The sequence below is a fragment of the Ovis canadensis genome, chromosome 10 (genome assembly GCF_042477335.2).
Source record: "Ovis canadensis isolate MfBH-ARS-UI-01 breed Bighorn chromosome 10, ARS-UI_OviCan_v2, whole genome shotgun sequence".
In the NCBI taxonomy this organism is placed as follows: domain Eukaryota; kingdom Metazoa; phylum Chordata; class Mammalia; order Artiodactyla; family Bovidae; genus Ovis; species Ovis canadensis.
In genome coordinates, this window is record NC_091254.1 from 29,051,348 (window position 1) to 29,078,012 (window position 26,665).

The 26,665-nt window shown below is 46.4% G+C and overlaps 1 protein-coding gene across 9 annotated transcripts; it reads left to right on the plus strand.

Annotated features, from left to right (window-relative positions):
- Window positions 1-303: 303 nt before the first annotated feature.
- Window positions 304-26,229, plus strand: SERP2 (stress associated endoplasmic reticulum protein family member 2). Of its 9 annotated transcripts, none has more exons than XR_011259577.1 (5): window positions 405-813; window positions 1,086-1,203; window positions 8,179-8,251; window positions 18,889-19,137; window positions 25,776-26,229. XR_011259577.1 is itself a non-coding variant. In XM_069602211.1 (4 exons), exons 2-4 carry the CDS (start codon window positions 1,120-1,122, stop codon window positions 18,891-18,893), a joined length of 162 nt encoding a protein of 53 aa, XP_069458312.1. In that variant the 5' UTR covers window positions 304-862; window positions 1,086-1,119; the 3' UTR covers window positions 18,894-19,674. The 9 variants fall into 9 exon arrangements, 6 of the variants coding, with proteins under 6 accessions (XP_069458312.1, XP_069458315.1, XP_069458313.1 ...); XR_011259576.1 differs by having other exon boundaries at window positions 494-661; XR_011259575.1 differs by having other exon boundaries at window positions 670-862.
- Window positions 26,230-26,665: the final 436 nt, after the last annotated feature.

A 26,665-nucleotide genomic window follows, 5' to 3' on the forward strand; every position in this document is an offset into this window, starting at 1 on the left:
ACCCCTCTTCCCATTCCCCCATCCCCCTCTTCCCCCTCCCCCACCCGTCTCCACACTAGACAGTTTGTAGGGCCTGGTACCAACGGCTGTGAGTCAGGAACGTTCCATTTGTACCCTTGAACCACAGGGAAGCCTCCAGTTCGGATGCCCCTGGACCCGGGGGGAGGGGTTGGGGGGGGATTCTCTAGAGGAGAACCAAGTTGCCCCGGGTGGTCCAAGTTACCCACGTCCGGGCGGTGACCACCAAACTCCGCCTGGGCAGCAAGCCTAAGTCTTTCCTCCACGTTTCACTCAGATGCGGCGCTGTCCGTCTTCCGAGTAACCCCATAACCTCCCAGGCACGAAGGCCTCTCTCCGCTCCATCCTCACATCCCTTCTCTCCATCCTCGGGAAGATCCGGTCCTCTCTTCAGCACTTTAGAAAGCTCCTGCGGCGCCCTTCCCTGCGCAAGCCCTTCCCCAGACCCCCCGAAGGGGAGGCTCCTTCCCACGGTCCCCCCAGAAGCGCGGGCCCAGCCCCGTCCTCCCTCGTTCAACTTGTCTTTTGAAGACCGCGGGCCGCCGCCTCCAGCCCTGCCCTCGGCCAGCGGGCAGCGGTGCCCGGGAGACTGCGCGACCCCGGCTCGAAGCGCAGCCGCCCCAACCCCTTCCCCAGGGCCTCGGTGGGTCCCGGGCCGGGGAGCCCCGCCCGCTGTGAGCGCACAAAGCTCGCGGCCGCCTGAACCCTGGGCCTCGCCGCGTTCGGCCGCTGGATCCCGACTCCCCCGGGGACCCCCGACCGGAGCCGCTCGGCGCGCTGCGCTCCGGCCGCCGGGTGCGCAGAGGACGCGCCGCAGCGCCAGCCTCGCGGCTGCGCTGGTTAGGTAGCTGGGGGGACCGGAAGGATGGCGAGGAAGTAGGAGAGGGTTTCCTGAGATGAAAGATTACTTCCGTCCGGGCTCTGGCCTCTCTCTGGAGCCAGCTCGTTGGGGGTTGGGGAGCGGGGTGCCCGGGGCTCGGGGGCCGCGCCTTGCCACCTGCAGCGCCCGCGGCGGGCGGGACGAGCTCGGCCGGGTCGGGGGGCTCACGCGGGGGGCATCCTTGCAGGTGGGAGTCGAGAGCGTTTCCTGGCGCCCGAGCCATGGTGGCCAAACAGCGGATCCGGATGGCCAACGAGAAGCACAGCAAAAACATCACCCAGAGGGGGAACGTAGCCAAAACCCTGGTAAGGCGGGGGCAGCGTGGACCGAGATGCGCGGGGCCGGGCCGGGGCGGGGCGGGCGTAGGGCTGCGGGCTCCGGGCTGCCCCCCACCCCGCCTCCTCCGCGCCCGGGCCGTCCCTCCCGCGGGGTCCGGCACTCGGGGACGCTGAGGAATGGGCTCCGCCACGGCCGGGGCGCGCACTTGGCCTCGCGTGGGCGGAGAGGGCCCTGGTTGGCCGTGGCCCCTCTGGGAGTGGCTGCCACGGAGGCGCAGAAGGGCCTCCCGAACTGAGTCTTTGTCTCTGGGAAAGATCAAAGTCACATCCTTAAGGGAAGAGTTAAGCTCACTGCTTGACACAAGGGACAGGAACCTAGTAGATGCGAGATCGTTTGTTGAATGAATGAATGAATGAATGGGTAAAGGGAGGCCGTTTGCCATCTCTCCCTCCTAGGCTTCACCCCTGCCCGCCCTCCCCAACACACACACCCTGGTAAGGTTTTCTTTCCTGCGTTTTGTAATGCTCTCCTTGTGTACATTGGGAATTCAAAGTGCGATTCAACCTGAATTTCCTTCCATCTTCCTTCTTTGCCTTTTCTCCAGGGGCTTGTAGGCCAAATTCTAAAAGCAGCATTCCTCTTATTCATTCTGTGAATTCAGGTTCATCTTGATAATATGTTCCAGAATTTTAGAGCCTAGTTTATTGCCAGGCATTCTCCACCTCCAAAAGTGTAGGTTAAAGCTTTATAACAATGTTTAAGTAAAATCTGTGCCTTATGCACAGGGGTGTGTGTGTGTGTGTGTGTGTGTGTGTGTGTGTGTGTGTGTGTTGTTTGTTTGTTTTCAGTAAAGCAAATGATCTTCAGCAGAAATTGCCAGGCCTGTATTTCTGGACATTCAGTGGCAGGCCTCAGATGAGCTGTTGGATGGTGTTTGTCTCCAAGTGCATGAGCAAAGACACTTGGAATCTATCAATATTATCTCAGACACTTCAGTGGAAGTTTAGCTGAAGCTTGGAGTTTGGCTGGAAGAGTCTTCTGACTTGATGAGGCGATTGCTTTTAGCCAAAGACACAATGCTGGTTTGATTCACTAAGCAAAAAGCTAGATTTGCAATCACTAGACTAGAATTCTTGCAGAACCAAGCAGTACTATGTCAGAGAAGCCTTAGGATCAAAGCTGGATCTTTATACACAGCTACAGGCTTACGTAGGCTTCCCTGGTGGCTCAGACAGTCAAGAGTCCGCCCACAATGTGGGAGATCCGGGTTTGGTCCCTGGGTTGGGAAGATCCCCTGGAGAAGGGCATGACAACCCACTCCAGTATTCTTGCCTGGAGAATCCCCATGGACAGAGGAGCCTGGCGGGCTACACATCATGGGGTCGAAAAGAGTCAGACACGACTAAGCAACTAAGCGCAGCACAGCTACAGGCTTAAGTTGTGCTGGAAATTCCCTCATTTGGGAGCTAGATCACTGAGTAGTTGTTGGGCAGCAAAATGGCAACATGCCATTGAATTGGAACTATTTTTCACATAGATCTGTGTTTTTCTTATTTTTACTCAGGAAAAAAAATCTTACTGTCCAAATTGATGCTGAAAAACAATTTTTAAGGATATTAAAGCATTCAGGGTTTATATCCCTAGAAGATCAGGTCTTCCAAGGATATCATACAGGCTAGTTAATTTACTGAAAATTTCTAGCTGTGTGGCTCTTTTTAATAAACTAAAAAAAAAAAAATCAGACTTCACTTGTTAATTCTCTCCAGTTGACAACTTATCTGACTGCAAAAGTAACAACAAAACAGAAACTTTTTGCAGAGCTGTGTTATCCATTTGTTTTTGTTAGGTTGCTCAGTCAGGTCCACTTTTTCACAACCCCATGGACTGTATTCCCCCAGGCTCCTCTGTCCATGGAACTTCCCAGGCAAGAATACCAGAGAGGGTAATCATTCCCTTCTCCATGGGATCTTCCTGACCCAGGGATCAAAACCATATCTTCTTCATTGGCAAGCGGATTCTTTACCACTGAGCCACCAGGGAAGTCTGTGTTATCTGTTAGGCTTGGTAAAGTCAGCATCTGCCACCTTGAGCTTTTCAAGACCACTCGAGAACAATTGGGACCTGAAAAAAAAAATAATGATTGTCTCCAAAGTAAGAAAAGACAATGAAACAGCTGGAGAAAAAACTGTTTAAATATCTAAGAAATGTAGTCAACTTGACTGCAGTTCAACTCAATTCAACTTTCAGAAATATTTTCAAATAATGTTTAATGTGTGGTGTGAGTAGATTTTTAATAGGTTCTGATATAGAGTGGGCCCTTCAAAAGTGCCTGGAGCCTACGAGTGTATTTAAATGGTCCTACTAACTTTGTAATGAAAGATTTCCAAACCAAGCCACAAGGTATGTTTATTTTCCCTTGGTTAGAAAAGCTTTTTTGGTTAACTTTATTGTACATGGATCATCATCCAAAAAGAAAAATGAAATTCTCTTTCAAAAAAAAAAAAACAAAACAAAATGAAACACTTTAAATCCTAAATCTCATTTTCCTAATTACAGATCAAACATGATTATACTTAGAAAGAAGTAACTTGCAAGGGGTAACTTGTTCAGAATGAAATGCAGACACACAAACAGATTCTAAAGGAAAATCCAGACTAGTCATTGAGAAATAAACTCCTTTAATTGTATGCAGGTATTTCATTATTGGTGTACAACTATGGAGTGAATCAATATTGTTCTCCCAGATAACAGAGTAATGGGATGATCATTTCATAATTATACAGTAGTAACTTCTTCAGAATAAAGGGGCAATTTACATCTCAGAGTTCCCCTGCTGGTATCTTATCACAGGGAAATACATCCTCCAACAAAGTGAAAGTGTTAGTCGCTCAGTCGTGTCCAACTCTTGTGACCCCATGGACTGTAGCCCACCAGGCTCCTCTGTCCATGGGATTCTCCAGGCAAGAATGCTGGAGTGGTTGCCATTTCCTTCTCCAGGGGATCTTCTTGAGCCAGGGACTAAACTCGGGTCTCCTATATTGCAGGCAGATTCTTTACTGTCTGAGCCTCCAGGGAGGCCCATTTTGGGGCCCACAGACTGTCAAACTCCTGCTGGAAATGAACCATGTCATTTGCACGATTCTACTGCTTTTGTAAAAAAAAAAAAAACACCTTTCCCAGCAGTAGACTCAGGCTTAGGTGAATTGTCCTGACAGATTTGCACTGGGCAATGTTTCCCAAAATGAAGTAACTCAAAGCTCTCAGAAAAGGATATATTGGGTTAGAGGGGTTTGTTTTCTTTCCCCCTGTGCTGCAAGTCATGTGGGATCCTAGTTCTGCTACCCAAGATCGAACCCATGTCCTTTGCACTGGCAGCATGGAGTCTTAAGAGCTGGACCACCAGGAATTCAAATCTAGAAAAACAGTATAGATGAACTTACTTGCAAAGCAGAAATAGAAACACATATAGAGAACAAACATATGGATACCAGTGGAAGAGAGGGGAATGGGATGGATTGGGAAACTGAGATTGATGCATACACACTACTGTGGGCTTCCCTGGTGACTCAGACAGTAAAGAATCTTCCTGCAATGCAGGAGACCTAGGTTTGATCCCTGGATCGGGAAGATCCCCTGGAGGAGGGAATGGCAACCCACTCCAGTATTCTTGCCTAGAGAATCCCATGGACAGAGGAGTCCGATGCTACTGAGAGACTAATACTTTCACTTTCATGCATAAAATAGATAACTAACGAGAACAGGCTGTATAGCACAGGGAACTGGCAAGGAAATCCAAGGAAGAGGATACACACACACACACACACACACACACACACGGTTGATTCACTTTGCTGTACAGCAGAAACTAACACAACATTGTAAAGCAACTGTACTCCAGTTTAAAAAAAAAAATATATATATATATATATATAGGTATTATGACCAACCAAGTTGTTCTTGAGCTCTGAAAGTCCCGAAGTACTATTGATTCACTGTGAACTGTCATCAAAAAGATTTCTGTGTTATATGCTCCAAGCTCTGCATCCTGATAATTTGAGTGGAGTTTCCACAAAGGAAAAATAAAGGATTCCATTTGGTATCTGCCCTAGACCAATAATCTCATTTACAGGCTCCTGAATTCACTTGTTGACTTTGCTGGAGATAGAACTAAATGGATTTTTTAAAAAATATAGCATGAGTGGGATGACAGCAACAGACTTTGTTTCTGGTCAACTGGGACAAATGATTAGGAAGTTGGTGAATGGGGGAGGGGTAAATGTTACACTCTGTTCAAATAACTATTTATTTGCTCTCATATTGACTTAGTCTCAAGTGCCAAAGAATGACACAGTGAAAATGCTGATTAAAGAGTTATTCTGTGCAGTTATTTGACTGATTTTGTCCTTGTTCTAGTCAAAAGAAACTGTCTATCCCCTTTCAGTGTGATTTGCCATCATACAAGTGTTGGTAGATACAAGTTTCTCAAAGTCAGAGAAGTGAGCTGTTTTAAACCTTAGATTCTATCTGCCCCTGACATTAATCTATACTTCTCTAGTAAGAGAAATCCTGGAATAACCCTATCACCAATTTGGAAGAATTAATAAAAGAGCCAATATCTTTTCTAGATCCTTCTTTAGGTGACCTACAGAGTAGTGAAAGTGAAAGTGCAGCTCTTTGCAACTCTCTGGACTGTACCCCTCCAGGCTCCTCTGTCCGTGGGATTTCCCAGGCAAGAATACTAGAATGGGTAGCCGTTCCCTTCTCCAAGGGATCTTCCTGAACCAGGGATTGAACCTGGGTCTCCTGCATTGCAGGTGGATTCTTTACCCCATCTGAGCCACCAGGGAAGCCCCTAGGTGACCTAAGATGTCATATTTAGTGAATCTTGCATGCTTATTCATTCTTTGATGAACATTTATCAAGCATCTACTATATTTAAGTTCTGGATCAGGCATTGGTATGCCCTGATACATGAAAGAGACACAGTGCCTGCCCTTGTGGGGCTTCCAGTCTAGTGGAGAGACAGACATTAAATAAAGCATCACAAGAATAAACATTGTCATACAAATCATGCTAAGTGCTATATAGAAAAAGTACTTGGTGATATAAGTGCCAAGTGAGCTCAACAGAAGTAGAAGAGAGAAGGTTCTCTAAGAATGGAACAAGTAAGCTGAGAACCAGAGAATTGTTGCCTTATCTATGATAAAAATAAGTTTGCTTTTTTTTTAACCTCTGTTGACTACAGCCTATTTTTGGCTCATGCGAATGAGGAAATATTTACTGAGTTCTTTCTTTTTTTCACTCTACCTTCTCCCTTAGCATTTGAGAAATTCTCCACTTTCAGATGCCTCTCTCAGAAAATATTGGTTTTCCATTGATTGATTGGATTGTAAGGACCAAGCCCTACCAGCACACAGACCCAGAGGGGTTGCACAGGGACTTCCTGTTCTTTTGGTTTGAGATGAGCAAGAGGTTCGCAGGACTTATCTGTGTGGGAACCACAGGCCCCTTGTGCTTCCCAGAGAAGCAGAGATTTCTCCAAAGAGTCAGCTTCACTAAGGATTAGGAGATTTATTACAAAACGCTGCTCCTCTCACCTCCATACGTGGTTGCTGTCTACTGTTCCCCGGATTTGCACTGCAGTGACTTCCCAGGTTTTTAGCACTTAAAAATTTTTTCTTTTTTAAACCATTTTTTTATTTTGTAAAGAGTTCTCTTAATTTTTTTGGCCGCACCATGAGACACATGGACCTTAAGTCCCCAACCAGAGATAGAACCCTTTCTTCCCAGATGGCACAGTGGTAAAGAATCCACCTGCCAATGCAGGAGACACAGGAGACCTGGATTCTCTCCCTGAGTCGGGAAGATCCCCTGGAGGAGGAAATGGCAACCCGCTGCAGTATTCTTGCCTGGACAATCCCATGGACAAAGGAGCCTGGTGGCTACAGTCCACGAGGTTGCAAAGAGTCAGACACGACTGAGCTTACAAGCACCCATGCTTTGAAGGGCAGAGTCTTACCCACTTGATCTTGGGGGAAGTCCTGGCGCTTGGAAAGTTTTGAGAATGGCTGTGCTTCGTGACCCAGCTTGGAAGCCACAGATGCAGGAATTCAAGGGGAGTCTGCTGGAGGCAAAACCCCTGGCTCTATAATGAGGCAAATCTAAACTTGAATCCCAGCTCTTGCTGAAGTTAACAAAGCCTGAGCCTCAGTTTCTCAGCTATAGAAGGGGGATAGTAAGACTGACTTCGTGTAGAGTTGTGAGTGCTGGAAATGGTAAATATCGGCTGCTTCCTAGAGTGCCTGGTATGAAGTGTGCTTTCAGCCAACAGAAACAATGATTAGTAATGGCATTTTTGGCTCCCAAATCACTGTAATGATTTATGTATTATACCTCATCTGTCTCCAGAATATTTAAGAACTACCAAGTTCATTGAGTTCAGTTCAGTTCAGTCGCTCAGTCGTGTCCGACTCTTTGTGACCCCATGAATCACAGCACTCCAGGCCTCCCTGTCCATCACCATCTCCCGGAGTTCACTCAGACTCACGTCCATTGAGTCCGTGATGCCATCCAGCCGTGTAAATAAGGTTGTTGACGAGTTTTTCCAAACCAGTCTTGATCCTTTAAATTGACTTTGTTCATCTAGATCTCTGGTGGCTTAGACAGTAAAGAATCTGCTCACAATGTGGGCAATGCAGACTCAATCCCTGGGCCTGGCAGATCCCCTGGAGAAGGCAATGGCTACCCACCCCAGTATTCTTGCCTGGAGAATTCCATGGACAGAGGTGCCTGGCGGGCTACAGTCCATGGGATTGCAAAAGAGTTGGACATGACTGAGCAACTAACACTTCCCCTTTCATCTAGGTCTGCCCACTGGCATTAAGACTGGGTCTGTCTTGTTCACCGACGGGTCCCCAGCTGCTAGGACAGTGTCTAGCTGTACTCGGTAAATGTTTCTTGAATGAATGAACCTCATCTTACCTTCTCCCACTCACTTTCAGAGGCCGCAAGAAGAGAAATATCCTGTGGGACCATGGCTGTTGGCGCTGTTCGTTTTTGTTGTCTGCGGCTCAGGTATGGGTTTCTCCCTGTCCTTACTATCCCATGGTCTCCTCTGTCCCATAAAAACACATGTTTTATCCACAAGGTAAATATGCCAAAAATATATTGGTCTGGGATTCAAGTTAATCGCTGCCTGAAGCCTTCCTCTTAATGGGTTTTGATTTCATTTTCGTTCCAGCAAACCAAATAGGAATAGAGACAGAACTGATATGTTATCAAATCATAATCATAAAGTGATTACACTGAGCAATTAAATTGGCTGGCTACACTTCAGAGTTCAGTTAAAGCTTTCTCTGAAGACCTGACCTAAAAAGGGGCATTTGGAACAGAAAGTGGAGCACCGATCTGCCTGAGATAAATTCACGTTCCAGAAAGAGAGAGAGGCCTTATGCCTTGAGAGAAGCTCTGCAGAGATTTGGGGGAGAACGGAACCTTGGACCTAAGCCTCACAGTACAATCACCTGATGCCGGAAGGTGGCAAGTTCAGAGAACGGTACTTATACTCACATTAGAACACATGCCTTCCCTGGTGGCTCAGCGGTAAAAAATCTGCCTATAATTCGGGAGACCCAGGTTCAGTCCCTGGGTGGGGAAGATCCTCTGGAGGAGAAAATGACAACTCACTCCAGTATTCTTACCTGGGAAATCCCATGAGCAGAGGAACCTAGTGGGCTAGTCTATGGGATCGCAAAGAATTAGACACTGCAAGCCTGCACGCACAAAGCTTCGTGAACATTTCTATTATAATTTCATTGTTGGTTATAAGCCATTTTTCTACAGAGTAGCCAGAAAGTCTGGAAGCATAGAAGAACATCTGTAATAAATGGCTTACTGATATTATGTGATAATGCACCATACTGTTAGTGACATTACATGATATATTCAGTGTGTTGCCCTGCGTTAGCAATGCATAGTTCAGAGCACTGGCAAAAAATTGCATTGAATACGGTGCACCGATGCAGCATTTCGCTCAGTGCCGCCTATACAGTCATCTGTGACACGTTGCCTCACATGATCTGCCTCTGATTCTCTCCCCAAAGCAAAACAAACCAAAAAAGGAAAAACACATGCTGTTAGCATGCCACAGAAAAAATCAAGAAGAAAAATCCATCTATATAAAAACTTATCTATGTTTTCAGGTTTTATAGTCAAACAAAGATTGAACCTTGAGCCTTTTATCTAATTATCTTTCTCTCCCAGCTTTATGGTTTCTTGAAAAAATATTATTCCTCCAAGTCACTGATAAAAGTCTAGCCTTGGAGAAGCCCACAGAACGTGATTAGAGACAAATCCCCTCAGGTTGATTTTGAACCTCTCAGCAAAACTCCTACAAGCAATCCCAGGAACTTGAGGGTCCCCAGTGTGCCTGGCACTGGGCAGGCTCTGGAAATAGAAACTCCTCCAGGAGGCAGCAGGCCGTGGGTAGGCAGATAAGGAAGCTGTCCGTTGTAGCCCAGGGGATGAGCACTGTGATAGCAGAGCGCTCAGAGGGCTTGGCAAGCGCGGATAAGGGACTGAGTCCATTCGGGCTGCTTTAGCAAAACACCGTGGACTGGGTGGCTTAGAAATGGCAAAATTTTATTGCTCATGGTTCAGGAGCCTGGAAGTCAGAATAGGGTACCAACATAGTCAGGTGAGGGCCCTTTGCCCAAACACAGACTTCTCCCTGTATCCTCACATGACATCCTCACACGGCAGATGAGGCTTGGGAGCTCAGTGGGGTGTCCTTTACAAGAGCACTGATCCCATTTATGGGGCTTCCCTACTGCTCAGTGATAAGAACCCACCTGCCAAAGCAGGAGACCCAGGTTCGATCTCTAGGTCAGGTAGATCCCCTGGAGGAGGAAATGGCAACCCACTCCAGTGTTCTTGCCTGGGAAATCCCAAGGACAGAGGAGCCTGGAGGGCTGCAGTTCATGGAGGTCTCAAAAGAGTCAGACATGACTGAGAAACTAAATGAAACAACAAATCCCATTTATGAGACCTCCACCCTCAGGACCTAAGCACCTCCCCAAATCCCTACCTTCTACCTCCATCACATTGGGTACTAAGATTCCAACATGGGAATCGGATTGTGTAGCGGGGCTTCTAAATCATGCTGAGCAGAAGAGGCATTTTCCCAGAGGAGCTGCCATTTGAGCTGAGTTTTGAAGGACAAACAGCCAGACAAAGGGAAGGTTAATCCGCATGAGGGAGCATCGTGTGACAAAGGCTTGGAGGCCTGAGATAATACACCAGGCTCAAGAATGGCCAAAGCCTAGTCACAGGGCTCTCTGAGAGTCGGTCACCATACAGCCTGTGTTGTTAGGAACTAAATAGATACAGAGCTGGGGTGGTTTTTTGTTTGTTTGTTTTGCTTTTTTTGTTTCAAGATACACAGTAACTGGAGCCCTTTCTGGCCTGTGCCCTTAGGTAGCATGTAGGGGAGTGTTCGTGCTTAGTTGCTCAGTCACTCCTGACTCTTGCGACTCCATGGATTGTAGCCCACCAGGCTCCTCTGTCCATGGGGTTCTCTAGGCGAGAATACTGGAGTGTGTTGCCATGCCCTCCTCCAGGGAATCTTCCTGACCCAGGGATTGAACCCAGGTCTCCTGCACTACAGGCCAGTTCTATACCCAGTGAGCCATCAGGGAAGCTCATATAAGGGAGAGGGCAAGCCAATAGTCTGACTTATTTTTCTCCAACCCGTGCTAGTTTTCAATACCCATCCTTTTCAAAGGGATTAAAAACCTTCTTTAAACTACATCTTAGTTAACACTTTGCCAGGCTTATTGGTTCACATAGTAGGAACTGTATCTCCCCCTCCTGCCTGAGTACATCGGGATGTTTGCTGGCAGTAATCTTTTGCAAACTTCCCAGTTTCCATTAGTTTTTTCAAGGATCAAGTACATTGTCTCTGCTGTCCTGTTTGTTGGTTTGTGCAGGGGCCTGAAATGGGAGCCTGTAGGGCCTGGAGATTTGGACTTAAAATAGTTAACAGGACATACCACTCACGGCATGCCACATCCCCTGCCTGCATGCCTGGGGCTCTTCTAAGGATGCCTCTTTATTTTTTAAAATACTTTGGCCATGCCACATGGTAGGCCAGATCTTAGCTCCCCGGCCAGGGATCAAACCTATGCCCTGTGCATTGAAAGCACAGAGTCCTAACCACTGGACTGCCAGGGAAGTTCTATAAGGACACTTCTTTACCTCTTCCTAGTTAAGACCACTGGCTTCTATGGAAAGGCTAAACAGTGAACAGGGAGTTGGGTCATCTTAACTTCATTCACTGTTAACATGCTGTTGTGATCCAAGCAAAGAACCTCATCCCTTTTTTAATCATAGCTAAAAATAATGTCCCTTTTAAATTTTTCTTTTCAAATTTCTTTTGCCAACTTTAGCTTTTTTTTTTTTTCCCCACAAGCTTCATTTCAGGCCTAAGCGCTGTTCTCACAGAAATGTATCACTCTTCTCAATTCGTCCTTGGTGCTGTGCCGTTCCTTCTATCTCTGTCTGTGTCCTTTTCTAAACCAAACATGTCATGAGAAACACAATAGCTGCTTTAGCTCCGTCCCTCTTGCCGTCTCTCTGGGATTAGTCACGATTCGGTTCCTCTTGCAGCTCTCACTTTCCCTCCAAGTTCCTCACGTTCCAGAGTCACAAGCCATAGGCTCCTGCCTATCTTTTTTCTCCTTGATTTTATTAGAGTTGATTTTACAACATTGTGTTAATTTCTGCCTCACAGCTAAGTGATTCCGTGATCTACCCACCTTTTCTCTACGTTTAAAAGAATTCGAGGGAGGGGACATATGTATACCTATGGCTGATTCATGTTGATGTATGGCAGAAACCAACACAACATCGTAAAGTAATTATCCTCCAATTAAAAATAAAATTAAATTTAAAAAAAATGCAATTTCCTCAAATCTAGCCCTTCCCTTTATCATTAGTTCCTTGGTTTTATGTCATGAGCCGTCTCAGTGCCTGGATGACTGAAGCCCGTCATCACTGCTCTCTCTCGCCTCTGTTCAGTTTTATGAAAGCAAAAGTGTTAGTCGCTCAGTCGTGTCCGACTCTTTGCTACCCCATGGACTGTAGCCCGCCAGGCTCCTCTGTCCACGGGGATTCTCCAGGCAAGAATACAGGAGTGGGTTGCTATGCCCTCCTCCAGGGGATCTTCCCAACCCAGAGGTCGAACTCGGGTCTCCTGCATTGCAGGCAGGTACTTTGCCGTCTTTACCATACTTTACCCATTGTAGCGCAATGTAATAAAGACCCGTCACATCCCATGTCCTGCTGATCGTCTGTGATGCACGCAGCAGCCCTCTCACCACTGCCTTGCCTGTCATGCTCACACAAAATACACCGGACTTTCCGGTGAGATTTCCATACCGCTGCAGACACGCCGCTTCCTGTCCCTGTCCAGTGGCTCCCTTTCCCGTGAACAGGATATACCGTAGGCCAACCTTAAGCTCCCTTTCACCAAGTCCCGGGGACGTTAAGGAGGTCATTCGCCCTCTCTGAGTTCGTATAATTAGTTATTCATATTTTGCAAAATTATTTTTGGCTACGCAGGCTCTTCATTGCGCGCACAGGCTTCTCTAGCTGTGGCGAGAGGACTCAGTAGTTTTGCGGGCTTAGTTGCCCCGAAGCATATGGGCTCCTGGTTCCTTGACCAAGTATCCACCCCAAGGGCCCTACATTAGAAGGCAAATTCTTAACCACTGGACTACCAGGGAAGTCCCTAGATTTTTATACAGAGAGGAAAAATGTGATCTGATTCTCTTATTTTCATGACCTTACTCTGATAATCCACTTTTCTGACTGATGGTTGGGCAAAGGGCTCTTTTTAGGAATAGCGTCACATAGAAAACAAACTTATGGCTACCAAAGGGGGGATGGGGGGAGGGGGAAGAGATAAATTAAGAATTAGGGATTAACAGATATTACTATACATAAAAGATAAACAACAAAGACCCACTGTATAGCATGGGAAACTATATTCAGCATCTTTATAAGAACATATAGTAGAAAAGAATCTGAAAAATTGTATATATATATATGTTTGTATCCCTGAATCACTTTGCTATATGGCAGCCCACTCCAGTATTCTTGCTTGCCTGGAGAATCCCATGGACAGAGGAGCCTGGTAGGTGACAGTCCATAGGGTCACCAGGAGTCAGACAGGACTGAAGTGACTTACATACACACACATCTGTTTGTATCAATGAATCACTTTGCTGTACACCTGAAACGTTGTAAATCAACTGTACTTCAATTTAAAAAGTCACAGAAATACTGTCAGTGTACCAGGGTAAATCAATACTCAGGTCAGGCACGTCATAAGCATTGCCTGTTTTATCTGTTTTCCTAGTATCTTCTGGGAAAGAATGAAGACTGGTAAAAATGTTGACACTTAAGTAAATGCTCGCTTGCTGGTCACCCTTACTCCATTTTATGTGGGAAAACAAGTTAACAAACCTCCGGGAGGTGCCGGGACCCCTCATCACGGGGAGTGACATGTCGCGGCACGCTCTTGACCCCTTCCTCCTCAGCTGCTTCCCTGTGGCCTTCCTCATTCTCCACACATGCCTTTCATGCCACCGGCGCTGGGCGCTGACAAGAGCCGGATGATGAGAAGCACGGGAGAGGACCCGGGGGAGTCAGGAGGCCACACAGCGCAGGCACTCAGAGAGACCCCTGGAGCCCAGGGGATGCCCACTCCTCACCAGGGAGGCCCCCGGGGTCCCGTCCAGCCCAGATCCATGGTTGTAACTAGTCAGAGGATGTTATCTAACACACCTCACTTCAGAGGAAGGAAATGTCCACTTTCCAGGATTGCAAAAGATCTCTCCGGCAAGACACTTCTTTGAAAACTGACCAACTGGCCATAAAAGGATAAGAGGCTTCCAAGGGGAGGTTAGTTTGGGGTGCTGCCAGATGTGGGTTCAGAGCCTGGGTTCGCTAGGTATCCGCTGAAAACCCTTGGACCAGTTCCTCACTCTCTCTGTATTGATTTCCTTATGGATTAAACAGGGGTAGGAAGAGCCTTGCTGGAGGTTGTCCAGGCGCTGAACGGCTCCGGGGACGTACGTGCTGGCCCACAGCATGCTTGAAACCTGCAGCCTCAGCCACTGCCACCTCTGTCCCCATCACCCTCATGGGAAGTAGTGGTACCATGGATGGGACTTACGTGCCAGGGGGGCTTACTCTCCCATCGTCCCCTACCCCCATCCTCCCAGGCTGTGCCTCTGCTTGGCAGACACAGCCACTCACAGTGGTCTGAACCTTCCAGAGAGCTGTAGACCTCACCTCTTCACTCCAAGGAGGAGGGGACGCTGTCTCGGTGATAACACTCCCAGTGTGTGAGACTTATGTTCCCACAAGAAAGCATCAGAGCCTTTCAGACAGACCCAGGCAGGAAAAAGGAACCACCCACAGGCAGGCCGAAATGAGTGCATAGGGGTTTGTACTTTGAAGTTGAATATCAGAAGTAACCGGTGAGTTTCATCCCTTTGCTTGTGTGTATGCTCACTCGCTTAGTTGTGTCTGACTCTTTGCAATCCCGTGGACTATAGCCTGCCAGGCTCCACCATCCATGGGGATTTCCAGGCAGGAATACTGGAGTGGGTTGCCATTTCCTCCTCCAGGGGATCTTCCTGACCCTGGGTTTTTATTTTCTTAAAGCAACCGAAATACACCACTGTTTTGTTATTAAAAAAAAAAAAGTTTCCCTTGTAAGAAACAAAAGCTCAGGGGAACAGCGTGTTCTAATGAGACACGGAATTGTCCACAGAGGCCATCTCAGGCCCGTGTCTTACTTGGTCAGGCTTAGTTTGGAAACTAGCCTTACTGTTGTTAATATTATATACCTTCCATCAGAAATCTATAACCTGTCTCTTAGTCACATCCCTCTTCTGAGTCCCTGCAGATGATTATTTCAAACAGGCCAGAAAGTTTCCTTGTTCAGGTCTTGACCCGAAATTTTTCCTGGGGCCTTTTTAACTGGGTTGCATTTGTCTTTGTTTGATTTCCTAGACCCTTAGATTGACATTGAAGTCCCAAGACTTTCAACACCCCTCTCTTAGAAACTCGGCTGTTTTATTCTCTCCCATTTTTATTAGAAAAAAAAAATTATCTTCCATTTCTGCAGGCTGGGGGTCCTCTTTCCAGATAAGCAGCTCATCCCTACTCTCAGTCCCCTGTTTTCAAAACCCTGCCTCTTTAGGGAACTGTCTGATAGCTTCTGTCTTTATCTTGAGACTCAGAGACAAGCGTGACCCGGAATGTCTGTCTGAGGCGGCAGAGATGCTGTCATACAGATACACCAAGCGCTATCTGCTCCAGACACTTGCTGTCTGCGGGTGCTTCCCTGGACCATTGACGGAGTCCATACGCCGTTTGTGCCCACAGTTCTTGCCCCTGGGTTTCCCGCTCCCTTTTGTCTCGGGCTCTTTCAAGAGCCTCGTGGAGGAGGGTTCCGAGCCACCCCCGGAGCTCTGTGGGGAGTGTGCTGCCGTGGGTCAGCAACATCTGACCTGAACACAGCAGTGACGGCAGGGTGATCAGCCCTGACGTCCGTGTTACAGGGTTCACTGGACAACCATCTTCAGCAGTTTTACAGTAGTTTCTAGTGTACAAGTTCCACACATCTTTTGCTAAGTTTATGTCTAAACATCAACATTTATGTTTTTGACGCAATTGTACATGGAGTTGTTTGCTTGCTTGCTTGCTTGCTTTCTCTGGCTGCGTCTTAGTTGCGTCATTCGGGACCTTTCATTGTGCCGTGTGGGCTCGGCAGTCGTGGTGCACAGGCTTAGCTGCCCGTGTTCCCCCACCAGGGATCAAACCCGTGTCCCCTGCACTGCAAGGCAGATTCTCCACCACTGGACCACCAGGGAGGGCCCTGTCTTCAGCACCTTTTTACCCCTTTTCAGTCTTTTATTTTTTATATACATAGGATCTTTCCATAAGCATTACTGTCTTCAGCATTTTTGACTGTCCTCTTGAACTAAAAGTTTCACCTGGACCTGGGAAAATGAGGTCTTTTTCCTCGCAGGCTAGCTGACCAGACAGTTGGGTAGTTCAGTCGGTGATTCCATGTTTCTTGGGACCCTGTGGTGTCGTTCACCTCTCCAGGGCCCTGGCATGTCCTTGGATGTGGGCAGGAAGCAGCAAGCTAAGAGCAGAGTCTGTCCTCTCCCCTCACTGAGCTTTCAGCCAGGTCTCTGGAGCCACCATTTTACCCCCATCGTGCTTACGACTCTCAGAAGGAAACTTACACACCAGCCAGCCCCGCTTCCTTCCCTCAGACTAATTCTCTCTCATCTGCCTCTCATTTCAATTTCATTTCTCTCTCTCTCTCTCTCTGGCTGAACCTGATACTCACTTCCTAATTAGAGATTATGCGCATTTTCGTGGTTCTTGAAGCCTGGGTTTTCTTGAAACTGATGAGTTTATATCCCCCATCAAAGGGAAACCTCCAGGGTAATAGGATTAACTAGTGACTTATTTCCTTCCTAATTTTCTATATTTTCCAATTTTGTCAATGAGCATCTATTACTTGTATAATCAGAAAAAAATAAGTGTATTTGGGGAACAAAATGTCTAGACTCTTGGTTTTAGCCTTTTCTTTCTTTCTGTTTTTTTTTTTTTTTAAGCAGTAGACCTCTTTGTTCAAATCTTAAAGGGAAACAAATGAAAGAAAAGCTCTTCTCACTGAGGCAGGATCTGCAGTGAGATCCTGTGTTATGTGTGTGTGTGTGCGTATGTGTTTATGTCTCTGTGTGTGTTTATGTCTGTGTCTGCGTATATTTGCACATGTCTGTATGTGTGTTCGTGTACATGTGCTTGTGTGTGTCTCTGTGTGTGTGCTTGTCTATGTGTGTTTATGTGTCTCTGTGTATTTGCATATATGTGTTTGTGTGTCTCTGTGGGTTTGTGTGTGTGTCTCTGTGTGTCTGTATGTGTCTGCCTGCTTTGTGTGTGTGTGTGTGTGCGTGTCTGACTGTGTGCATGTCTGTGTGTGTTTAGGGGATACCTCCTGTGTTGCTGGATATTCTGATTTTTTTTCATCCCCAGAGGGGAATGCACATCTGGACCCTCTTTGCCCATCAAATGGGGAATTATGTCTGGCCCAGCGCTGGCCTCTGTGATTACAGAGTTAATGCCTTTCCCACAGAGCCTGCACCATCAGTCGTGAGTAGCTGTGCTGTTTCTGGACAGGAACGTTCCCTTTGTCCGGCAGTTAACAGACTGTACTCTTCTCCTGTCTCCTGCAGGCACTCTGCCTGCTGGGGTGGAATGGAGTAGAGATAATGTATCACGGGCAGGACCGTTTTCTCAGGACACCCTATTCAGAACAGATAGGAAGAGTGATTCCCTGAGATGTTCTTGGCTGGGCTTGAAGTCTCCTGTCCTCCCAGCCTCGTTTCAGGGGGTCCAGCAGTCTCCCTTTATGGATATGCCTCTCCGTTTCTGGAAGGGCCAATTCCCCTTCCCTCGCTGGGACTGGTGGTTCTGTTAAGGATGGTGTGGACGAGCAAAAGGCCCAAGTCCCGCGTGTGCCAGCTCCAGGACCAGCCTCCTTGGGTTGAAAACATGGCTCTGCCATCTACTAACTCTGTGGCCTTGTCAGAGCTACTCACGTCTATACCCGCTCTAAGCCTCAGTTCTCCCACTGTTAAAAGCGATGATTCTATCTGAAAACTCCTAGGATCCTCATGAAAATGAATCCTGGGGATTATTAAATGAGGCCGTGTGTGCACCGTGTTTAGTTGAGTCCTGGTGGTGGTTTTACAAATGCTTGTTGTTCCTGTCATTTTGATGATGCCCTTCGTCGTGCTGTGTCGCCGTCTCTCAACACTCCTGGCAAGGTTCAAACCAAGTTTCTGAATGTTTACAAGGAAAGAAAGGTAACGCTGTGACTCTGGTGAAGGTGAGAAGATTTGTAGTGGGGGAGCACAACTCTGTGATATTAGGGAAGTCAGGAGCCCCCACTCCTACCTGGACAGGTAGAGCTCACGGTTCGCCAGCCAGAGGTCAGTGGTGTCATCTCTGCAGGGGCAGCTAGAGCTAGAGCCTCTTCTCTCCTTCCAGAAAGAACTCTTTGAAGACTAGCCCATGGGGTGAGCAGGATCTAGTCATACAACTATTTTGACTACTGTTTCTTGAGCACTTACTATAATGCCAGGCCCTCCATTTATGGTTTCTTTTCATATCACACAGTGCCTACAAAGAAGCTTTGGTACTCATTTCTCCGAATCACAAAACAGGTCCATAGAGGAAATCAGCCAGCATCCCATAGCTAAAAAGAGAGCTAGTTCCCGAACCTAAACTCCAAACCCATCTGCTTTCATCACCCTACATCCTTTTCTCTTACCATTTCCCCTAAACGACCATGGAGGAAGTTTTCCACCAACTTCAAGCATTTAGCATATGACCAGGTATTGAAAAAAACTCCTGTTGAAACATCTCTTACTTTCCCTGCCAGAAAAGGTACACAGTGCAGAGTTCCATTTGGACAGACTGTCTGGGTTTGCTCCCCGGTGGGTAAAGCCCCGACCCAGCCATGGGCTGTTTCTTGACTGGGCCACCAGGCTTCTCTGTCACCTTGCTCTTTCCTGGACAGTTGCTTCAGGATAGATTTGAATTCACCATGTTTGCAGGTTGACCACATAAACACTGGCCTTTCCTGGAGACTGCCTGAACTATCTTGAAATTGTGATACCCAGAGGGTGTCACAGCCCCAAGACTGGAAAGTGGGATGTTTGAGGAGCTGAGCCACCCCGGAGAACCCCTTCTGTTTCACCACAAAGGAAAGCTTGAGGACGTGCGTCTGCTCTGGAACTCCTGCCTCAGGATCTGAGAGGAACAGTCTGGAAAAAGATGTCTCATCACCCATTGGCTCCCTCAAGGTGATCTTCACACCCCCCTTGTCTATGCTTCCTTCTTGCCCATGCCCCTTGGGTCCTCTGGGTTTCTTTATGGGTTCCTTCTCAGAAGAATGCTTCTACTGTCTGCCATTTGACTCTAGAGAGCGAGCACCCCATTCTTTGCTAATCTGATCCCTTCTTCTAACATCATCCTCCCGCCCTCACCTGTCCCAGGCTTCCCTCTCTTTCCCTTCTTCTCCATCTCTTGAGAAGCCACTGGGAAATGGCATCTTGCCTTTGACCTTCTTTGTGCTGATTCTTTCAAAGAAAGAGCCACCTCACGATGTCTTGTCTTCTAACATTTCTGCTTGACTTTTGTGGAACCCATACTTTTCCTACCGGTGCTTTACTTTTCTAAATTTTTTAAATGAAAAAGAATAAAAGATGTGTGATTTCTAAAGCTGGCTTATCCTCCTAAAGGGGATTCCCTCTGGCCTCTCTGGATCCCGCTTCTCAACAACTTCCTTGATATCTCTTGTTGTCAATCACTTACTTTCAATAAACATCATTTTTGGATGCCCCCGTTGTCTGGTAGGGTCCCAGCGTTCCGACAGTCTCCTAGGGGATCTACTTGTGTCATGCCTGTGTGCTTCGGCCACTTGCAGTTATCTGAGGTCAGACAGTCCCCAGGAGGCTAGTGCTTTGGACTGGCACAGCCCCCAACTTTAAGGAAGTTTATGTTCTTATGACTTGACTTCCCCTCAAGGACTAAGCTCTTGGACCAATTGAATCTCAGGGTTGCCATATGATGCTGATTCTTTTGGTTGGCAGAGTAATCAATTGAAGTTTTTAAATGCATTTTCCTCCATGCTGTTCGCAATTTTTCATCTTTTGGTCCTTCAGTAAATTTGTACTGAGAACCTACTATGTTCCTGGTGCTGAGCTTAGACCCAGGGGTTGATCTGGCAACACAATCATCCCTGCTGTCCTAGAGCCTGTGGTCAAGTGGGGAAGAAGGATGAGTCAGTCAAATAATTATGCTGAAATGTGTAAAATTTCAGCCATGAATATGTTTGAAGGAAAGGCACGTAGGGCTTTGAAAGCATGTTCAAGCAGACCTCAGAGATATTGCAGGTTTGGGTCCAGGCCACTGCAAGTAAAGTGAATATCTCAGTAAAGCAAGTCACATGAGTTTTTTGGTTTCCCAGTGCATATAAAAGTTATATTTGCACTGTACTATAGCTTAATAAGAATCCAATAACATTTTGTCTTTTTTAAAAAGTGTATATATGTTAATTTAAAAATGTTTTTTTTTAATTGACGAAAAACACTAACCATCCTCGGAGCCTTTCTGCAAGCCACAATCTTTTCTGTAACAGTAATATCAAAGGTTACCGATCACAGATCACCATAGCCAGTATAATAATAATGAAAAAGTTTGAAATGTGAGAATTATCAAAATGTGACACAGAGGAAAGAAATGAGCAAATGCTGTTGGAAAAATGGCACCCTTAGACTTCAGCCATACTGGATTGCCACAATTTTTTTTAAAAAAAAAAGGCAATAAAACAAAGTATACCTGTGATGCAAAGGGATGGTGTGCTTTGGGTAAGTGGCTCTCCAGGCGTGGTCCCCGGACCATCAGCCTCAGCATCACCTAGGAACTTGTTAGAAATATACATTCCCAGTTCCCACCACAGACCCACTGGATTAGAAACTCTAGGGATGGGGTCCAGCACCTGTTTTCAGACACGTTCAGGACACTATGATACACAAGTTAGAGAACTCTTGCTCCAGATGGTCAAAGTCAGCCTCTCTGAAGAAATAACTTTTGAATTATGAAAAAAAAACTAGGCAATAGGGTAGGATGGGGAAAGTATTTCAGATGGAAAGAATGGCATGTTTAGAAGTCCGATCGTGAGATCAGGGAGCTCCTGAAAACAGGAAGATGCGCCATAAAGGAGTAAGAGAGTGAAGAAGGTGAGTATGGACAAGATGCCCGGAGCCAGAAAATGCTCGTCATGAAGGCTTTGCAAAGGATTGGGCAATAGAGAGCTTCTGGAACGCTAGGAACCCAAGGATGCTGTGATCTCACTTACTGGGCAATACAAAGCTTCTGGTATGCTAGGAACTCAAGGATGGCATTATCTCACTTATTTTTATCAGGAATAATTCTAGCTACAGTATGGAGAAAGGATTGAAGAGGAGCAAACCAGCTGGAGGTTGTCTCAGCAATCAGGGGAAAGATGATGGTAACTTGGACTAGGGCGGTTTCTGGAAGGATGAATGAAAGACGCAGAATCACAAGATTATTAGGTAATGCCCACAGGTCTCAGTCATCAACTAGACATGTCCAAGAATGACCCTGGTGCTTTGGGTTTACGTGCAAGATGGAGGGGGAGGATGCCAAGCTTGGCAGTGGGAAGAGAGGCGTTCCTCTTGAGTTCGATGAGCCTTTGAGCCATCTGTGTGCAGGTATCAATTAGACGGTGGAAGGCGTGGGTCTGGAGCTCCTAGGAGAGGTCAGGGCTGACAGCACATCTTGGTGAGTCATTGAAAGCTAAATGGCCATTGATGAGATCACCTGGGAGAAGGAATGTAATGAAGAGAGGAAAGCCAGAACACATAGTGGGGAGCTTCAGCATTCTTGTTGACTGGGCAGGAAGAGTCAGGATGACCCCCATACACCAGGTTTAGTGTAAAGAGTAGAGAGAAGGAAGAAGCCTGGAAACCCGGAGAATCGTGTCACAGAAGCCGAGGGAGAGCTCCCCCCAGGGAGCGCTCAGCAACGGTGAAGAGGGGTATACGGCCAGAGGCGGCTGAAGGATGCTTGTGGTTTAGGTGACTTGGAAGGCCATTTGTGGTTTCAGCAAGAGCTATTTCAATGGAGTTGAAGAGAGCAGAAGCAAGAGTGCAGTGGAATGAGAAATCGAAGGTAAGGAAATGGATAAAGTGAGGACTATAGACAGCTTTTTGGAAATGGTTGTGAAGAGGAGGGTATCTGTGGATGGGAGATGTAGAGTCAAGAGGATTGTCCTGGTTTGTTTGATTTTTGAGTTGCCAGTGCTTTTCGCATATTAAACCCTAAGGACTTCATTGAAAGGGAATAGTTGAATAAAAGAGATGGAGCCAGCTGAGGTTAACAAGGACCAGGGTCCTAAACAGATGGAAGAGCACGGAGGCTCTCGGATTCTGGAGTTCCTGCTCTGGCCTGGATTTTTCTGAAGCTCTGTGGCCTTCCCAGGGCCAGATGCCCTGACCTCCAATGCCCGCCACCCCTCCCGTTCTTGGCATTCTCCTCCTGCTGACTCGCCTGCCCACAGCCCCTTTCCTGCAGCCCGCTCAACTGTTTTGTCTGCTTTGTTCACCCACTGTTAAGTTATTAACTTGTCAGGGTCTAGACTCCCCACTTCCTTTCCCACTTGGAACCCACTCTTGGCTACCTTCCCGTTCACCGCCTCGGAAAGTCAGCACTGGGGAAGCCTGGATTGCTCAGCGGGTTATTACTGGCGTGCACACAGAAGTACAGTTAATATAATTGGTATAAGATGGTAAAGCCTTTTTAAAGACCTTGATGCAACTGAAAAAACATCATAAAATACAACCATCTCTCCATTATCTTAACAGTGGAGGCAAATCTGAACTTAAAGTAGACTTTATTCAAAGTAATTTCTCCAAGAGGCTTCGATTTTAAAGGGTCACCTGTAAACATATTAAAGACCATCAGATTTTACATGTTAATTCATGGATTCAATAAGGGTCAAGAATGACCTTTCCTTAGTTTTTAAAGCAGACACAGAGATAGGTAAGTTTTAATAAAAGTGTTGCTACACTGAGGTAAGCAAACTTTGTCTAAGATTCTTAAGAGAAATTTGCAGCAGTTCCTTAAAAAGAATTGAGTGGTTTTATCATTACCCAGCACTTTTGAAATCATGGAATAACTTAAATGGGATCTGATGGACTAAGACACAGACTGCTTCCTAGTCACTGACCTACATATATACTGCTGATAACGATTTGTTGTCTAAGAATAAATCTCACAGAGAGACAACATTTTGGAGCATCTATTATGAGCATCTTTTACTTACGTCATCATATTCATTCCTTGCAATTCTTTGGAGTACATATTATCTACAGTTTTATAAATTAGAGAAATCAGGGCTCAAAACTATTTTGTGAATTCCAAAGATTCATACTCTGGCGGATGGTAAATAGCCCTTGAGCTCCGGTCTTCATGGGCATACCTAGAGAAGCCACAAGCATCATTGTAGTAATAGTAACTAGTAATTCCAATAGCTCCCATGCACCAAAACCTTGATATGTGAGGAGCCTCATCTATAGCATATGTTTAATCCCTATATTAATGCAGCAAGCAACATGGTCCTCATTTCACAGCAGAGGAGACGAGCATGAAGAGGTTAAATTATTCATGCAGTCACACGGCTGGTCAGTGAAGAGCAGAGAGTCAATCTCAGTTCCCTCCGACCCTAACACTCTCTTCTAAAGTTAAGCCCATTTGTCCAAATTAGGGATATTTTCCGATCCCAAGAACAAATCCTGAGGCATGGCGGATGTAAATATTTTTTCCCTAATGTGCTTGAATATACAGCTGCCTCCTAGGACTCCTATGTGAAGCCAGAACACAGAATGTTTATTTAATTTTTATTCCTTGTTAGCTTTGCTAGAGGAAGACGGAAACATCCGTATTCCAGCAAGCTTATACATTTGGGTGAGTACTTCCTCATCCATCTAGCAACTTCTCCTGTCAAAAGTCACCCCAAAATCAGAATAAGCCAAGAAAACCTCTGAGCACAGCCAGAGGTAAATATCATGACTTGTTGAATTAACTCCTTTATCTAGAAAAGAGTCCAACCTTCACATACAACCGATTGACTCTAGTTATACACGTAGTTCCAACAGTCTTTGTTTTCGACTTAGTCTGCAGCCCATAATAATAAGAAGAGGGCCCACTGCAGACTGGTGTAGTAACACCAGAGATGTGACCATGCACAAGAATCCTTGAGCCCAAATAACCACTGAGAAGCATAAAAGAGAGCTCAAGATGTATAGTTGACTGGAGGTGTTTGGGGATCAGATCCAACACTGCATCCGCTGTAACGGTATTACAGCAGAACCTAATCAGTTAGCACTTTGTATATGGTCACACTGAACATTCATGAAAACCTAATATTAAATCACGTTGGGTGTATATCCAATTTAGGAAAGTCATGATGATGTACACAGTGATTTTTTTTTTTTTTTTTAGTTTATGAAAAACCATAAACTAAAGTCCCATACAGGGACTTCCCTGGCAGTCCAGTGGTTAAGACTATGCCTTCCATTGCAGGAGCTGTGGGTTCGATCCCCATTCGGGCAGCAGAGATCCCATGTGCCTCGTGGCCAAAAAACCAAAACATAAAATGGAAACAATACTTTAACAGATTCAATAAAGACTTTTAAAATAGTCCACATCAAAAACAAAAAAATCGTAAAAAAAAAAAAACCAACACCCAACTTCATTCGTATCTACCCTTCAAATCTAGCTGTCCAAGAAAGAGCCCCTGTGAATTATCTTTGGATCCCCAAACACAGTGCCCGGCCCATGGTATATGCTCACTAAAGTTAGATGATAAAATCAAACAGGTTATTTTTTGAGGGTTCTGAGTCGCCTCTTTCACTCTGGTTACTTAGGATGCAGCATTCCTGGGTCTATTCCAGGAAGACTTTATGAAGGAGAGATGGGGTAAACCCCTGAAATGACCTCTGCTTGTTCTGTGTTTACAGATGATTACAGATGCTCCTCAAAAAAAAAAAAAAATCATTCCGTGCATGTTCATTGCAGTTATCATCGTGATTGTCTTCACCACGATGAACCCATATTGTATATTTTACATCTGGGAAAGATGTGAAAAAGAAGTTGGACCTTCGTCTCCTGGGACACATTTAAACCCTTTCGACCAAACCAGACTGGGAACTATCCAATCAGCTCTAACCCAAATAAGGAGGGGATGGGCCCCAGGAATTGTTTGTTGGACATTCAGGCTATCCACCCCTTCGGTTTATCAGGAAGGAGCTCGTTCCACTTAGTGAGGACAGCGCCCTGAATAAATCAGTGTGGCTCTTGGTGTATTTCAAGTTGAATTTCAGAAACTTCCAGGCCGCCTGAAGATGCATTTGTATAGAAAGGTTATCAGCAGCCGGGGGGCCCAGCTCTGCGTGTCTGCTCCCAGCACCTGGCCTTCCTTCCTGTTCAAGGGCAGCTTCTTTTCCAGGTCACAGCCCTTGGGAAGAGGCAGCGTCGATGACCTGTTAAACGAGCGCCCCGCCCGCACGCAAGCCCTGCTCCCCACTCCCCAGCAGCATCAGAACCTCCTGGGGACGGAGGGGGGGCGGGTGCAAATCTCTCAGCATCTGAGGGCTTGCTGGCCTCCACTCTCGGTAGAATTAGCAGGAGTTATCCATAAATCCCTGCGGCATCCATCAGCAGACAGAGCAAGACTGCCTTTTTAAAGAAGTTCACTGACCTCTTGTTAACTTAACTCCTTGTTAGGAAATCTCTAATCAGCTGTGTGCTAACAGGCCCAGGGCCCCGGGTCAGCAAAGCGGGGCTGGCGGTGGGGTTGGGTTTCCAGCTGTGTGCTGTCGGGTGTCTGAGCGACTGTTTTGTTTTCCTCGTCCAGCTATCTTCCAGATCATTCAGAGCATCAGAATGGGCATGTGAGCCGGCCCTGGGGGTTTGACACTGCCCCCTCCCGCTGGAGGGTGGAGGACCACTTCAGCTCTTAGCCGGGTATCTGTGGGAAGCCGACAAGTCACCCAGAAGAGGAAAAAACAAACAAACAAAGGCTCCCTCAGCTGTTCCCTGATCACTTCATCGTGGACGTCAGACCAAATTGCTTTCTCACAGGACATCTCGGTACATCCGTGTTCTTGAGCGGAAAGGACATTTTGCTTTGCAGTTGGCAAGATGGGGAGCTTTCTGGTGTCTGCAGCAGTGCTGTCTGTCTGGATTCGCCCTGGGTTTCACTAATGTCTGCATGTGGACCCCCCATGATCACTGCTTTACTTTCTATGGAGACAGTCTATGCTCCATTGGGAATTGCTTTTACAAATAAATGTCTTTGTTCAACCTTATGTCCCGTGCATCTTCCAGTGAGAAAAGGTGTCAAGATAGCTCTGCAGGGGGATGGGTAGGGTGGGGGGACTTAATTATGTAATGGGGGAAAGTCAGGGAAATCTGTGGCCTTGGAACCAGGGCTAGATTTACCCACCCTCAAGGTCTACACCTGAAAGGAAGGCCTGGGCAGTTCTTAAGGACTTTGTGTTTTCCACACATTTGACAATTTGCAGAGGGGATCTTTGGATCTGTCCCCTGGTTGGGACTTCTAATTTTGCCTAAAGAGGTCACAGATGCCCAGATCACCTGCAGGATAAAAGAGCCTTACCATGCAACTTTAAACAGGCCTTCGCTGGTTGTTTTTTTTTCTTTTTTTTTAATTCCATTTTTGCTTTCTTATTTATTTCATCCCTTAATAATTGGGTGTGTTAGTCACTTAGTCACTCTTTGCAA

Coding starts and splice junctions, on each gene's coding strand:
- SERP2 (XM_069602214.1), top strand. CDS start 1,120: ATGGTGGCCAAACAGCGGATCCGGATGGCCAACGAGAAGCACAGCAAA. Junction 1,204..8,178: donor GGAACGTAGCCAAAACCCTG/GTAAGGCGGGGG, acceptor ACTCACTTTCAG/AGGCCGCAAGAAGAGAAATA. Junction 8,252..25,775: donor TTTTGTTGTCTGCGGCTCAG/GTATGGGTTTCT, acceptor TTCCTCGTCCAG/CTATCTTCCAGATCATTCAG.